Here is a 17,183-nt window from a genome sequence, read left to right as displayed (position 1 = left end):
GAAAACCAGGAATTCATGTTAATTTCTCAGTCAGTAAGAACACTGACGATTAGAATTGGAAATGGAGCTAAACATAGATATGGTCATAAGTGGAGAGAATGACAGACCAGGATATGAATAACACTAAAACAGAAATTATATGCCCGCGTTGTTGTGGGTCTGAATAGAAACTGGAAATCTTGAACACTTCCGTCATCTTTTGGTACAGGAGAAATTGATGTTCTCCTTCCCCTCCCTTCATTAGGCCAAGACTAATTCTAATAAACCCAATAACATCTCTGAGCACTTTGTCACTCCTAGTAATTGAAAATGAAGTTATTTCACATATTTTTAACAATTGAAACACTTTTTAAATTAAGAAAATTTAAAAATAAATATTTTTTTCTCAAGCTTCACAGTTATCTGAGGTATATTTGTAAGAGGCTATAAATTTGAAAAACGAACTCACTCATTTCATTAGTAGAATTCGGGACAAATGAATCTTTGCAACTTAAACAGTTTTGTGACTTGACCTAAATTGGAACTGTTTTAGCATCAGTGGAGATGTGACTCATTCTTCAAAACCAAATTTTAAAATGACTAATGCTAAAAGGGAACTGAAATTGAGAATTCCCTCCCAAATCTTTAAATGCTATAGACTTGTAATATCAACAGTGCATTATGACATAAGTGATACAATGTTTTTTTGATGTAAGTATTGTTCTAGGATGCAAAAACTATAGTCAGTCGTAAAATATTATATGTACACAATAATGAAAGCTTCACATAAACATTCAAATTACTTAATCTTATTATGACTTCCTCATGTTTTTTCAAATTTGTTAAAATAGCGCACATCAATATTACAATTTTAAATTCAACAATACGTAGACAAAATAAATATTGGAATTTTTATCTATATTAAAAACTTTGGAAATGTACACCTTCTCTTTTAAATGTTTATACTTTTTTAATTTAAAACATTCATCCTTTGCCAGCATTTAACCTGAAATATATTTTAAGATTGCTTTGTAATTAAATCTTTTGAAAGTCCACAAGGAGAAATAGACCGATACCTTATTATAATCATCAACTTTTAGTCAATATATTATTTATTTATTTATTTATATTAGTTTCACGTGTATAAAACAATATAATAGTTAGACATTTATACCTCTCACAAAGTGATAACCACCCTCCCCCAATCTACTGCCCCTCTGACATCATATATAGCTGTTACAATTCCATTGACTCTATTCCTTATGCTGTACTCCACATCCCATGACCATATATATATATATATATATATATATATATGTGTGTGTGTGTGTGTGTGTGTGTGTGTGTATAAAATTATCATTGACATTCAGTATTATTCAGAGAGGGTGAGGATGAGAAAGAAGGTGAGGGAATTAGAAAGCAGAACTTGGTAACCACAAGTTTGCCACGGGGATATGAAAGACAGTCTGGGGAATATAATCAATAATGTTGTAAAGATTTTGTAGGGGGTCAGATGGGCACCTGTCTTATTAGGGAGCCCACTTTATGGTTGGTGTAGATGCTTGACCACTGCACTGTATACCTGAAGCTGAAGCTGAATAATACTGAATGCCAAGATATTTATTTTGAACAGATTATAAAATAGTTGCCTACTTAGAACAACTGATTATGGTGTTCATAAAAAGAATGATATAGGTTGTCCACAGAGGTCAATGTTAGTACTAGTTCTTATAGACAATGATTCCCTTTCAAAAATTTTGCAGCTACAATCAGACCCTAAGAACAGGCTTATTTATATGTTTCCTTGTAAGCAAAACCTACTCTGGTTTTAGTGAAATAAAGAACGAATTAATCTGGTCAATAATATTGTAATAACTATATACAGTGTCCGATGGGTAATAGACTTATTGGGGTTATCACTTTGTTAAGTATATAAATGTCTAATCACTATGTTGTTTTGTACACCTGAAACTAACAAAAAAAGACAAAATATTAAAAAAAAAACTAATGAATCTAATTAAAAGGAAAAACTGGTTCTTTAGAATTTTTTAACTTCCATTTTACTTTCTATACATTTTTAAAACTTCAACCATCATATTTAAAAAAAAAACTTCAGCTATTATAGGTATAATTTAGTATGACAGATATACAGAAAGAGTCTGCCTCAAAGTGTTGCAACTAAGAATCTTCAGTCAAAGATAGATTAAACTACATGCAGTCAACATTAAGTTTACATACCTTTGTCTTACATCCTGCTACTGGTTTCACCTGGCATATAATCTGAACTAATAGGTAGAGTCATCTCTGTCTCTTTAAAGGGATATATATTATGATACAGTGGCCATTCTAAGCATTGCTTTAGGAATATATAGATACATACTCTCGTACAAACGTCTGTTTACAGTCCTTTGTGAAATGTTTGGCAAGTCACTTGTTTTGCCTTGCATTCCCAGTGAATTTAACCAGTTGAATAATGGAATTCATTTTGTTTTGTGGGTTTTTAAATTAAATTTATTAGGGTGATATTGGTTAATAATAAGTCAGACAGAGAAAGACAAATACGATATGATCTCACTTATATGTGGAATCTAAAGAAAAGAATAAATCAATGAACTAATCAGAAACAATCTCAGAGACATAAAGGAAAAACTAAGGGTTGCTAGATGGGAGGGCGTGGGGTAAGGGGGAAAGTGAGGGGATTAGAAAGCACAATCAGTAACCACAAGATTGCCATGGGGATACGAAAGTCAATTTGGGGGATGTAATCAGTAATGTAAAGATTTTGTAGGGTATCTGACGGACACTTGTCTCATTAGGGAGACCACCTCAGGGATGATGTAGATGCCTGATCACTGCACTGTACACCTGAAGGTGAAGCTGAACAATAATGAATGTCAACTACAATTTTATATATATATATATATATATACACACACACACACACACACACACACACATATATATATATGAAGTGGAGTACAGCATTAGGAATAGACAGTGGAAATGTAATGGCTTCTAATGGCTGTATGCGATGTCAGAGGGGTAGTAGATTGGGGGAAGGGGGTTATCACTGTGTAAGTGATATAAATGATAAATGTCTAACTATTACATTATTTTGTACACCTGAAACTAATAAAAAAATAAAATTATACGTTTCAAGTGTACAATTCTGTAATACATCATCTATATATTGCATTGTGTGTTCACCACCCAGAGTCACTTCTTCTATCACCATATATTTGACCCCCTTTCCCCTCTTCTACCACACCTTCTCACCCCATACCCTCTGGTAACCACTAAACTGTTGTGTGTGTCTATGAGTTTTCATTTGTTTGTCTTGTTTGTCCTTTTTATTTTATTTCAGTGTTTGCTATAGTTGGATACATTATAGCACACTAACATTAGTTAAACTAGATGGACAAAGTAGCTTTACAAACAGTAGCTTTACAAATAGTAGCTTTACAAAGTAGGTGGACAAATAGCTTTAAGGATAAATTGGGAGAAGGCAGAGAGTCAGAACAAGATATATATGCTCTACCAAATAGTGAACTGCTGATCTCCACATTTGGAGAAAAATAATTAAGAATTTCAGATTTTGTGCTTCTGTTTGGGTTTATGTGGCAAATTATTGAAGGATTTTTGCCTTGAATTTGAACTTTCAGTCCATGAAAATGCGGCTTTATACTTCATGCTCAATAAACATACTTTCAATAACTAAGACTGTATTATACCCAAGACAGAAACATAAGCAATGTGGAAGTATTTGTGGAATTTTCCCACCTTTAATATGACAGTCATCCAGAGTTTATATTTAGCCATGCTTTTTGGTTCAGCACTTCAAATTAAATTTCACAATAAGTTTTGTAATAGTTTTGTCTTTTATATAGAATAAGTATTTGATTCTGTTATATGAGGTATACTAGTTAAATGTTGAGCCATAATCCATACATGAAGACAAGTCTTATTTTAATATCGTATTTGATATTTGTACTTACTGCATTGATATTATACATTACATGAAAATGAATAGTAGATGTGCCAAAAAAGTATAACATTATCCTCAAATCTTAATTATCCGTGTTAATAGAGGTGGGCATTGGTGGAGGTGTGTATTAGATTCCAGATCAATGTCATTACTTACGTTTATTCCACTGTGACATGTATTATATTTTGGTGCTCATATGTCTATATGTATATATGTGTTTGTGTGTGTATCACAAATATATTATGACAGGTAATAATGTGTGTATCACAGATTTGTTTTCATAATTATGCTTTTCTTTCTAAAGCTATTTTTAAAAAATTCTAATTAGCATTTTCTATGTGTATAGTTATAGAGGTATCAATGAGATGGTAGCTTAGAATTCCTCGGTTGGTAATGATACATTAATTTAATAGCAAAATAGGCTTGATTTTAAAAATAAGTTTATTATCATGCTAAGCAAACTAAGTAAAACAAAAAAAGTCAAGAACCACATGATTTCACTCATATGTGGAATATAAAACTGAAAGCAACAAACGAACAAGACGAAAACTCATAGACGCAGACAATAGTTTAGTGGTTACCATAGGGTAAGGGGGGTGGGGGGTGGGAGATGATGCTAAGGGGGATCAAATATATGGTGATGGAAGGAGAACTAACTTTGGGTGGTGAACACACAATTCAATATATAGAGGATGCATTATAAATTGTACACTTGAAACCTATATACTTTTACTAACCAATGTCATCTCAATAAATTTAATATAAATAAATAAATAAGTTGATGTAGCTGTGGATAGAGAAAGGAAAAAATACTAACTGGTTATTAAATCTGTGATTTTGACCGTTAAGCTATACATTGCTCAACCAAGGGCACAGTTTTCCCACATTCTAGCAAGTTGCCTTCACTGTTAATTTTTTAACTAGAAGTACTAGGCCTAAAATATTCTATATGTGTGTCTTTAAAGCTCTCTAGATAATTCTGAAGACCAGAAAGTTTGGGTATCATTAACATAGGTAATCAAGCAGCAACTAGATACTTGCACAGTGATGATCAGTTTTCCTACACCTGATCTCTAGTGTAACGTAAAGTTCAACTTTGGACCTCTTTCTTGTTTTTGCAAGATTTTACTATGATTCTGTCTGGGAAACAAAATTCTGACCTTTCCCTTCCTAATCTAATACCTATGAGCAGATGCAAGATATAAAGTGAGACTTCCTGTTTCTTGATTTGAAAGACACCTTTTATTTCAATTACAGTTGACATTCAATATTATTACATTATTTTCAGATGTATAGTTGTTAGACATTTTTATAATTTACGAAGCAATCCCTCCACAATTAGCCTAGTACTCACCTGGAACCATATATAGTTATTACAATATTATTGACTATTTTCCCTGTGCTGTACTTTACATCCCCATGACTATTTTGTAACTACCAGTTTGTATTTCTTAATCCCTTCACCTTTTTCACCTAGCCCCCCAACCCTCCTCCCATCTGGCAGCCATCAATTTTTTCCTCGGTATCTATGAGTCTGTTTCTGTTTTGTTTGTTCATTTACTTTGTTCTTTAGATTTCCACATATAAGTGAGATCATATGGTATTTGTCTTTCTCTGTCTGACTTATTTCACTTAGTGTAATACCCTCTAGGTCCATCAATGTTGTTGCAAATGGTAAGATTTCATTTCTTTTTTTATAACCAAGTAATATTCTATTGTATATATATGTACCACTTCTCCTTTATCCAGTTGTCTATTGATGGACACATAGGTTGCCTTTTGATCAAGGATTCCTGCATGCTGGCAATTAGATAGTTAACTTACTGATGATATCTTTCGATGTTTTTATTGGAATATGAAGATCCTGGAAACTTCTGTATGGAAAAGAATTTGGTATTTCAGTAATGTCAGTATACCAATGTAAATAATCTCCTTTATTTTCAGAGCATTGGTGATTAAAAATATAGATTTACATGGGGATTATGGGTGTGGGGTAAGGCCATTGGATTTTTAAATTTAACTAATGTTGACAAATGACATTTGCCATTAAGGAAAGGAAAATTGCCATTTGCAAAATAAATTTGTGTATTAAAAAGGAATTTGGGAACTTTTTCTGTATCACTTAAAATTGTGTAGCTTACATGTGATAGTTCTAAAATATTTATTAGGTAAATGATTGATATTCCTAAAGCCTTTACATACAGCCAGCCAATATTATGAATTATTACTTTTCCAGATTGAGAATTTGAGGATAACAAACTTTGTTAGCTTCAAACAATTCAGTGATAATTCCAGGAAAATAAATTAGAAAATAGCTATGCCAATTCTCACTCCATATTCTTTCCTTCATGTAGCATCTTGCTCTTTCAAATGTCCTAAAGACACAACAGATCATTTCATTTGATGGATGAATGACCAGAATCCAACATTCTGATGTATAGTCAATTCAATTTGGCCCATTCATCTTTAAGTATTGATTTAGATGTTCACATAGCTGATGAAACTGTATGAATATTAGTAATTAATGTGGCTTAAAGTAACAAACAACACATTATGTGGGCCATTTTATCACATAGTAAAAATAAATACTCTTTTATTCATAATATGGGGATTTCATATAAAGAAACAAATAGGCTTAGTCTGATCTTCTCACTGACACAGATCTGCCATTGGTTAATTGGCCTTTTGCAAAATGCTTGAACTGAGAAAGTTGGTTATACAGATGTCAAATAAGATGATTCTATTTTGCTCTAGTTTTACTAGGGAAATACGTGAGGTGTGATCAAACAATATGGTGAATATTTAAATAACAAAATATTATGGTAAAAGACACATCACCATTAATCCCTCCTTCCCAAAATACTCCCCTTCGCTTCAAACACACTTATCCCATCATTCTTGGCATTTTCTGAAGCAGTTCTGGAAATCTTCTTTCATAGTGTCTTTAGTTGCTCTGCCGTGGCTTCCTCAACGTCCTGCATCATTTTGACTTTGGGGAAGAGCCAGAAGTCACATGGTGCCAGATTTGGTGAAAAAGGTGGATGAGGACATACCGTAATGTTTTTATTTGACAGAAATTGCCATATACCAGAACATGGAGCGTTATCATGATGGAGGATGATTTACAGGACACTTTAAAACACACCTTCTCTCAACCGTAGCTCACACCCGACTGCACCACACAATTTGAAACTTGTCACACATTGTTACTAAGGTTCAACACACCGCTTCCCGTTTTGAAGATCCTTGACTTTTCATTGGATGGCACTTGGCAGCAGCATTCACCATATTTGCTGATCACAACAGAAAGACTCCATGTCACACATCACTTCTGGTATGGCAATTTCTGTCAAATAGAAACATTACAGTGTGTCTTCATCCACCTTACTCACCAGATCTGGCACCGTGCAACTTCTGGATCTTCCCCAAAGTCAAAATAGCCATGAAAGGTAAATGTTTTGAATCAATTCCAGACATCAAGGCAGCCATGGCAGCGCAACTAAAGACACTCACAAAAGAGGGCTTCCAGAACTGCTTCAGAAAGTGACAAGAACCATGGGATCAGTGTGTTTGAAGCGAGAGGGATTAATGGCAATATGTCTTTTTACTGTGATATATATATTTTTAATTTAAACATTCACCACATTTTTGGTCACACCTTGTACATTACTAAATTCTAAATATTCAGATTCTGATATAATAGCTCTCTAGATAGGCAAAATATAAATATTGTCTATACAAAACTGTCTTAATCTTCATGTAATTTTTATTTCTGGAATTCAGGAAAGTGTTTAAACTCAAAGCTATGCCCATAATGAACTTTATTTACCTTCCTAGATTTATTTGCTTAAATAGCTTAATAGAGTATTTGGAGATCTGTATAATAACTGTAATCGTACCTAATTGCAGAATGGTATGATTATATTTAATTTTATTTATAGTGTCTATAATTTAATTTAATTTTCTAACACTCCCAACTTATAAAATTTTCTGAGCATATCATAATACATACCTGCAGAAGACTTTTTTTAAAGCTCAGGAATCTTATGCTTTTGTATATTTCTACTCTTATTTTGTAGACAAATTTAGTAGTCTCATTTGTTGTTTCACTTTAAAGTGACATTCATTATTTCCTTTGATAAACTGTTTTTAAAGCGTTACTGGGAACGTGAAAGAGGTGATAAATTAGGTACTATACTTATCCTCAGGCAATTTAAGGAATTCATACTGTAATCATGGACTTCAATAATATGTTTTTTAAATGAGAACAGTTATATGAAGCTGAAATATGCATATATATATATATATATATATATATGATGAATGATCTGATGCTTTTGGATTAAAGATGTTATATATTGCTTTTAAACACTATCCCATCGTTATGCCATTCAGTCAGTTGGGTCTAACACACAGACATTCTATCTGATCTCACTTTAAATTCATGACAGTTAACCTCAATGATATATTATGATTATCTCATGAACAAAATTTATAACACAAAACAAATACAACCATCATAGTATTTATATGAATAAAGATTGAGAAAGTCCACCATTTTATATAAAAACTAATTAGAATTCTAACAAATCCCTGAGAATGGCTGTTTGCATGCACCAATGGATCTAACAATTTTGACATAATCATAGTGACTTTATTTCACTTATAGATTTAACCACAATCAGATACATTGATCATTTACTTCCTAGTATTAGTTTGTTTTATGTAGTGGGTAAGTCTATTTTTAACTTTCTCATATGCTTTAGGTATAACACTGATTTCAAGATGCTAACATTTCCTCTCAATATTTTGCTTGTTTTCTAGTTGACCTCCTGACTTCACAATGTCTGAAATAGGATTCAGCAATCTCACTTGGGATCAAGTTATAACACTTGACCAAGTGTTAGATGAAGTAATTCCAATTCATGGAAGGGGGAATTTCCCCACATTGGAGGTAAAACCAAAATATATAATTCATGTTGTAAAAGATCAACTGATAGAGCAAGGAATTGTTGTTAAAGATACCCGGCTGAACGGTTCCACAGCGAGTTACATACTTGCAAGCCACAATGGAATCACCTATAAGGATCTGGATGTTATTTTTGGTGTTGAACTACCAAGTGACCAAGAATTTCAAGTTGTTAAAGATACGGTTCTAGGTTGTCTACTTGACTTTTTACCAAAAGGTGTAAAAAAGGAAAAAATCACCCTAAAGACTATGAAAGACGCTTATGTTCAGAAGATGGTCAAAATTTGCAATAAGCATGATCGTTGGAGTCTCATCTCTCTTTCAAATAACACTGGGAAGAATGTAGAGCTAAAATTTGTGAATTCACTCAGACGACAATTTGAATTTAGTGTTGACTCCTTTCAAATTCTTTTGGATCCCATGTTAGACTTCTACAGTGACAAAAATGCTAAGCTAACCCAAGAATCTTATCCTATTGTGGTAGCTGAAAGCATGTATGGAGACTTCAAAGAAGCAATGACCCATTTGCAATACAAGCTTATATCTACCAGAAAACCTGAAGAGATTAGAGGTGGTGGCCTTCTGAAGTACAGCAACTTGCTGGTTCGTGACTTTAAGCCAGCTCGTGAAGCAGAAATCAAGATCCTAGAACGTTATATGTGTTCTAGATTCTTCATTGATTTTCCTGATGTAGCAGAACAGAAAAAGAAGATTGAATCATACCTCCGCAACCATTTCATAGGTGAAGAAAAGAGCAAATATGAGTACCTTATGACCTTGCGTGGAGTTGTGAATGAAAGCACAGTTTGCCTCATGCATCATGAAAGAAGACAAACACTCAATATGATCACTTTTATGGCTTTAAAAGTACTTGGAGAACAGAATATCCTACCCAGTACAGACAATGTAACTTGCTTTTATCAGCCTGCTCCATACTTCGCTTTTGAGGGAGGGTACCCTTCTTATTATGTAACATCTGGGCCACCACCTATTTTCTTTCAGCCATACCACCCACTGCACTTTTATACACCAAATGGTATGGTTTAAAAAACACACAAACCACAGAATGTGCTTTAATTGAACACCTCTTAAAAGCAAGTTTCCAAATTACATAAAATTTAAGACCTATTTTTATTTTTATACAGTTACCAACTATTTTCATCTATTATAGTTTAAATATCATAATAAATACAATACCATCTGTGAACTGACCACTTCAGATAATTTTCAAATATTATTGATTAGCTGTAATAACTTTTTAATGTGGTGGACTACTTAAAATGATTTTCAAATCTTACTATTTATGACTTTCAAATTTGCTGTGACAAATACATTAGAGATGCCTGAATCTTTGATTAATATGAAAGAATAGACTCGTGTTTTAAAATCCAGAGGTAAAGACAAGTGCCAGCACTTTTGTATTCAATCAATTCCTTTGTTACGTTCACTTCATTTTTTTCTAGTGAATGTTACCATCAATGATTTTTCAATACTTAACAGAAAGGCCTAACTTCAAAGACAACAGATGAAAAGACATTAAAACCCTGGACTTTGCAAGCATTTATTTTGTTTCTCAATTAAATTGGGTTAGATAAAAGAAATCCTACCATAGTTTGAAGGAACACTGAAAAAAACTGGTTCTGGAAATTTGTGGATGTGAAGAATAATACCATCCAGCTGCACAACCAATACTGTGACCAGTTATACAGGGTTGTTGTTGTTACTGTTTTTTTTTTCCTTTTTCCCCCCAAATAAGTTGAAAAGAATGAAAATGACCAACTCTGTGAAAGTTTGTCATCAACTCTTAAAAAGAGACTTTAAATGGCAAATAGCAAAAAAAACAAGTAGAAGTTTTTTTCCATGACATTTTTCATTTTTATGACCTACTTGACCAGCATCTTAATATATCTGGAGACATTCAGTGCTAGTAAGTGAAAATATTTTCAATATAACTAAATGAAGTATTCTTTTTTTCATTTTTCTCTTACCAAAGATCAGTTTCTAACATGCCACTCAAGTGCCTCCTACGTGAATTTTTGCATAACACTAATTTATTCAACAATTGCATATGCTCATCAGGTATCTGAATATCTACTCAGTATATCAAATATGCTGCTATCAAATCTACCAGTGAGATTAAAACAGTATTTTCTTTGCATAATGAAGAATATAATCCATGACAAATATTATTTGATATGACAAAAGAGAAGCTGTCCTGAATATACATAGATAAGACCATCAAAAAACTTCAATATTTTTACTTGCTTCTAATTTTTTTTTGAGTTTACACCTCAGTTTTCATTGATCATTCCAAGTTTTTCTATCACAACATGGTCCAGCAGGCATATTCTGAGAATATGTCACTTATAGACTGTGCTTAATCTGTCTTGTCTGTATTACAGTATTGGGCACAAGAAGTACACCAAATATGGCATTTTCAATAACCAATATTTCTGAGATGTTTTATGCCACAGCACCACTGGCTGTCAGTATTTTTTAGTGACTTATATTTAAAAATATGTGTATATATGTATATATACACATAAATATAAATATATATATATATCAGGCACACAACACAGGCTTTAAAACATATGTATTGACCTCCTTGCTTGAGACGAATAGAGAATAAATGCTGTATTAAACAGAAAATTCGGTAATTTATTGACGTAATGTATTGGCTAAAAATGATTGATCTGTCTGCCCTAATAGTATACTTTTTAGTTTTCAGTTTGGGAGAGTGAATATAATACTGGAGTATACGCTATATTAACAGTACCAAAAAAGAAGAAAACAATTCCAAAACCTATAGGAAAAGTATTTAAGAATAAAAAACTATGATAGTGATGAGTCACAGTTAAAGGTTCTGTATTTCCAGAGTAGTTTACAATGAATAGCATAATTCTGAAGCTTTTGGAAACATCCCCCATGTGCTTATTTAGCTTCCTTTGAAACTTTGAACTCCATCCCTAAAAAGCAAATCCCTTGTGGTATTCTCCTAAAGCTTTAAATCCTGCTAGAAGAATGGCCTGCTTCCTCCTAACATTTTATGCATGTGTTTCCATTATAATAAAGATTAGAATTGTCATGTAAGATTTTCTCAAGAGAGAAAATCTAAACCTGTTGAATGGGAATGGTATCACTAAAGGAAAAGCTATAGCTTTATCTTTCATGGCTTTTTTTTACATAGATACCATCACTAAGCTAGGCTGTCCTTTGTTCCCAATCAGAAACATATTGATCATCAATAGTGTATGAGTATCTTTCCAAGATTCGGCTAGTTGCCTTGAGAAACAGTATTATCTCATTCTGTACATGAGGATAATAAATGGAATTTTTTTTTCTGTAAAGTGAGTACTAGCCTCTTGGTATAAAGAAGTTAATAGAATTTAGTTACAAAATCTAACTCTAGAGCATATGTCATCCCATTACAAGTAAGAAATGTTGTTTTCTTTTCCTAATTTATTTTATACAAATCAAAGACTGAGTCTTTTTTAGGAGTTGTTCCCCCCACCCCAGAAACCTAACCAAAGCCAAAAAAGAAAAACTTTCTGATATATTTCTAGCATTCATATCAGTAGGACACATTTGGTGTTAGTTACAGTTACATATTTTTTAAACCAAACTATTCTGGCATTTTTCAGATACCCACACATTATTATCAAAGTTATACTAGTAAAGTATTTGTAACTTTCAAGTTCAGGAATATTCTTCTAATAGTGACTGATGTCCAGTTTAGTCAAAAATACTGAAGAGATGGGTTAACTGGTTGTTTAAAATGAGAGATACTCCAGCTAAATTAAACACAAAATATCAGAGCTAGAACAGTTGTGAACTTCTCAAAAAAATTGGGAAAGCATCCTGGGCCCAAATTCCATTTTTTATATCATTTTAGAAAATTGGTTTTAGGTATTAATAAAGATATCAATATACAGAATGCCTAAGGTATGATTAAAACTCCTTTCATTCAATGGATCTGTTATCTGGAAGTATTCATCCAACTATAAATTGAGAAAATTTTTGGCGTTTCAAAGTTTGTAATGCTTTTCAAATTTATACTAATCTATGAATACAGCAGTACCATTTATAGAGGATTTTAAAAAATAATTGACTCTATAAATTAACATCAAAACAGGATTGAGAGATATGTAGGATTACAATTTGGTAAACATTCTTATGAAGACCATTATGGCAAGGAGTAAAACCCAACATTCTAACCTTTGGGGTTCATTTGCTTCATCGTTATAAAGAAAATACATTTAATAAGGTTCAGTTTTTAGTTCTGTCCTTTTTGTGGTTTTATTTTATGTTATAATGTTAAAATTGTATTGCTGATCCACCACTCTATTATATAAACACTTTTTCAGCACGTATAACTGGAGGCAGCTAATTTGTTGGAACATCAGTGTATTGCTCTTAAATGCTTTCTTAAGGAAACAGTTTTTCTTGAATTTTGTGAGTTTGATCTGAAAAAAACTTACTATTTAGAGTATATGCTATCTGGAAATCAATTTAACACGTAACATGTGATCTTTCAGCTTAACACATTATACTTTTTGTTTGCTTTGCTTTAATATGGGGCAATGTGAAATTATTTTTCACAAAATTGTGTCTAAGGTAGTGATACATGTATTCGTTTTTGAAACAACAGAAACCCCTTTTTGTTTAGTTGTAGTCCTTGAAAGAGCAACAGAAAATTTATAGATGAATTTTTGTACATGTGCTTTTTATTAACCCTCAAAAAAAACAAAAACTCCCTAACCTAGAAAAAGAGTACCACATATATAATACCTTTCAGTACCTCAGGGCCAAGAAATTACACTTGTAAATGTATAAGTGGCCTTTGTAAATGGGATGTATTTTGAGAGGGCCTTCTTTGCAAAATTTTCTCTGGCAGCTCCAAATTCAAACTGATGGGTTTTATGACTGTTAAATTCAAGTAGTTTCATGGTGATTTATAACAATTCACTTGTTATATATTCTAGACTGGTGGTAGAATTTGAACCATTCTCTAAAATTCTAACAAGTAGTCCACTTCACATTATAAATAAAGTGTGACCAAGTCACACTGGGTCTTTGGCTTAACTAGAGAATCCAGAAGCTTAAGACTGAATTCTTGTTTTAGCATTTGTACAGCTCTAGAGATATCAGTGAGGGAGATTGGTCTCAATGAAAATGACAGTAAAGATTGATATGAGTGTTCACACTAATATCTTACTCAGCAAATTCATTTTTATTATAGGAGGACAACATAAAAAAAAAAAACCTCTATATGGAATTGGCTTCAATCCCAAATGGAAAAATAATAAAAATATTACATCTTTAACTTGTAAAATCAGAATTAAAAAACGGAATTACAGTATACATGTAATAATCACTTCTAAAATGTTTCTTTAAAATAAAAACTGGTATTAGATAGTCATTGACATTTAAAATTTCTGTTTTAAAAGTTGTGGGTTTTATTTTTTTTAACAAATGTTCACCTCCCTCAGTAAAATTAGTCAACCCAAACATATATTAGTGGATATTTGAATAAAGAAGATTGAAAATAATGTTCTTTAAGTCTCACACATGACCTCCATGAGCAAAAGAAAATCGACATAAATCATTTTCTTTATCATTTTGGGAATTCTGTAGCTTTGGGATATTTAGGATTAAATGCCTTCAAAAAGCAATTAGGCAGAGAACTCCAAATAACCATTGCCTTATTGCCAACACCTCCAGATTTATTATCAGGTAAAATGCTTTCAGATAATGTCAGTGACTTTTAAAAAATGTAAATTATAACAGTTTTTAAGGTTAAAAATCTACTTTTGTTAAAAGCACCTAAATACATCTTTAAAGTGAAAGGCATCATCTTGTAGGTAAATAGTATATGTATTGAAACAGAAACCATGCCAGAGAAGTTATCTGGATTAGAAATGTAGAGGAGTATATTTAATATGCTGTCAATAGATTTATATGAAATTCAGTGCCCATTTACTAAGTCAAGGAGAGTCCCTCTGTAGAAGGGACATACAAATTGTAATCCTGACAGTTTACAAAAAGGGGAGCATGTAATTCATTTTCCTGAAGAGCAAGTTTTTAATTACTCTCCTTTATCTTCCATCTTTTCCTCATTTACTAAAATGATATCTCTCTGTGCTCACAGTGATAAGATGCAAGAAAGGAAGTATAGGGGCAATTTATTATGGCTTATATTACCAGAAGATAAAATAACACTGTTCCAAGTTTAGTTCCTAGGGAAGGGAGAGTCTGCAAATGTCAGAATTATTGACTTGGATAGAATTGTGATCATAGATGGCCCCATTCTAGAGAATAAAGCTTTCATGTATGCATTGGGAAGAATCCAAGTTTAGGACCTCTGATTTTTCAAGAGTTCTCTTAATTGGAATACACTAACATTTTAATTCAAAGGCCATGATTCTAGAGACAAACATTCATTTTTTTAGTTCTTTAAGAACCCTGGAATTCTAGGCAACTAAATGTGAAATCACTTATGGCTTACTGTACATTCAGAGTTCAGACTGGTGTAAATTATAAATACTTTTTATTAAGAAATAGTCAAAATCATTTAAGAAGCATAATGTGCTTTTGTATAATTCTTGGGAATTTTTGAAAATTAGATAAGAAGTTGCATTTCAGTTTCAATTAGTATACATAAAAAAGATCAGTCAAACCAATTTTTTTTAAAACAAAAGCCATGTATCAAATTTAATATATAAAATCTTATGTTAAAGTATAGAAACTTACAACAATTTTAAATTCCAATAGAATTAATGTTACATTAAAATATAAAACTATTAATAGATGATTCATCTTCATTAAGTATAATGCAGTGTCACATTTATTGAAAAATTCCAGTGTATTTCATGTATTTCACTCAAAAAGCCTAAGTGTTTCCCAATAAATATTGGAAATAACCTGGTGGATTATCTGGATTTTTAAGATCTCAATCAATTATAATTGCATGATATTTTCCTATGGCTATTTTTTTTCAATTTATCTTTAAGTTCTTTAAGTTCTCAATTTACAAAAGACTAATGCTAAAACATAAGGTGACATAGCAAACTTATAACTGACCTTTAAATAAAGATATTCTGCTATTTTAAAACAAATCCCATATATCTGAAAAATATATCCACTTACATCCATACAATGCTATTATATTTAATTGAAAAGTGAAGTTCTCTTTGACAGTTTGTTTCATCTCACATCATCCCTGTTTCCATTGAGTGAAATCAGTATTAGTAATTTCCTTCTAGTTTGAAAAGCATGAGCAACTAGAAAGTATTCTTTAAAGTCCTTCTGTATGTTAAATGAATGTCTCAATCTGCAAAAAAAAAAAAAAAAAAAAAAAAAAAAAAAAATTAAGGCAATTATCCAGATAATTCAGGCTAGATACATGTCATTAAATAATGAACAAGGTAAAGTGGACCTAAATTATTTATGGTCCAAGTCACTGAATAACTGCATTTTTCCCATATAGACCAGACCAAAAATAACTATTGAATATGAGAAATGTTCTACAATACCATTTCAGTAGATGTGAAACAATTCATCCAATAAAAATTTAGTTAGATCTGACCTCAAAGCTTAGCAAACAAATTAAATCCATAAGTTTTTATCTTGAAGATGTATTTCAAGTTTTAAGTAACTCAAATCCAACTGTTTAGCATTAAAGAAAGTATCAGTAAAAGGAAATACAGTCACTGAGTGGGAAATGAAATAGAAACATGGAAATGTAGTTGTCTAGCACCCAGTAAAACTGCTGATACGATTTCCTACACTCATTCAAGTAGACAGATCTACATTTTAACATTGAACAATCCAGCATTTCAGGAAAGCAGTGAACATAAATATAGCTTTATAAATGTTTTAGGTGCCTTCTTAGCTTTATAGTCACATCACCAATTTTAACATTTTTCTGCAAAAATTTTGAAGTGTTAAGAACTTACTGTGTTTCTGTAAATGAAAACTTCAAGAGTATTAATGGAGTAAGAGATTACTGAAATGTTCAGAGTTGAGTGAAACGTATCTTTGTTTTAATGTTGACTATATGTTAAATCAGACTAGGGTTTTTTTTGTGTGTTTGTTTTTTGTTTGTGTTTTACCATGTCATTGCTCATTATGTAGTTCTGAGACATCTTTGTACTATTTTGGAAAATGTATTTTACTTTTGACAAAAAAAATGTTATATGAACAGTGCAGGGTCTTTTTGGAGAAAACTATTTTCAAATGGATTATAAT

General features: G+C 31.9%; 1 protein-coding gene across 1 annotated transcript; it reads left to right on the top strand.

Moving 5' to 3' along the window:
* The first annotated feature begins 8,807 nt into the window (after nucleotides 1–8,807).
* Nucleotides 8,808–9,980, top strand: TENT5D (terminal nucleotidyltransferase 5D). The gene has a single exon (XM_033118151.1). The coding sequence runs from the start codon at nucleotides 8,808–8,810 to the stop codon at nucleotides 9,978–9,980; it is 1,173 nt and encodes a 390-aa protein (XP_032974042.1).
* Nucleotides 9,981–17,183: the final 7,203 nt, after the last annotated feature.

The sequence above is a fragment of the Rhinolophus ferrumequinum genome, chromosome X (genome assembly GCF_004115265.2).
Source record: "Rhinolophus ferrumequinum isolate MPI-CBG mRhiFer1 chromosome X, mRhiFer1_v1.p, whole genome shotgun sequence".
NCBI classification, from domain to species: Eukaryota; Metazoa; Chordata; class Mammalia; order Chiroptera; family Rhinolophidae; genus Rhinolophus; species Rhinolophus ferrumequinum.
Note: the sequence above shows the minus strand (reverse complement) of the source record. Positions and strands in the feature narration are given on the sequence as shown.

Bases quoted from the DNA above. Each gene is read 5' to 3' on its own strand.
- TENT5D (XM_033118151.1), top strand. From the start codon at position 8,808: ATGTCTGAAATAGGATTCAGCAATCTCACTTGGGATCAAGTTATAACA.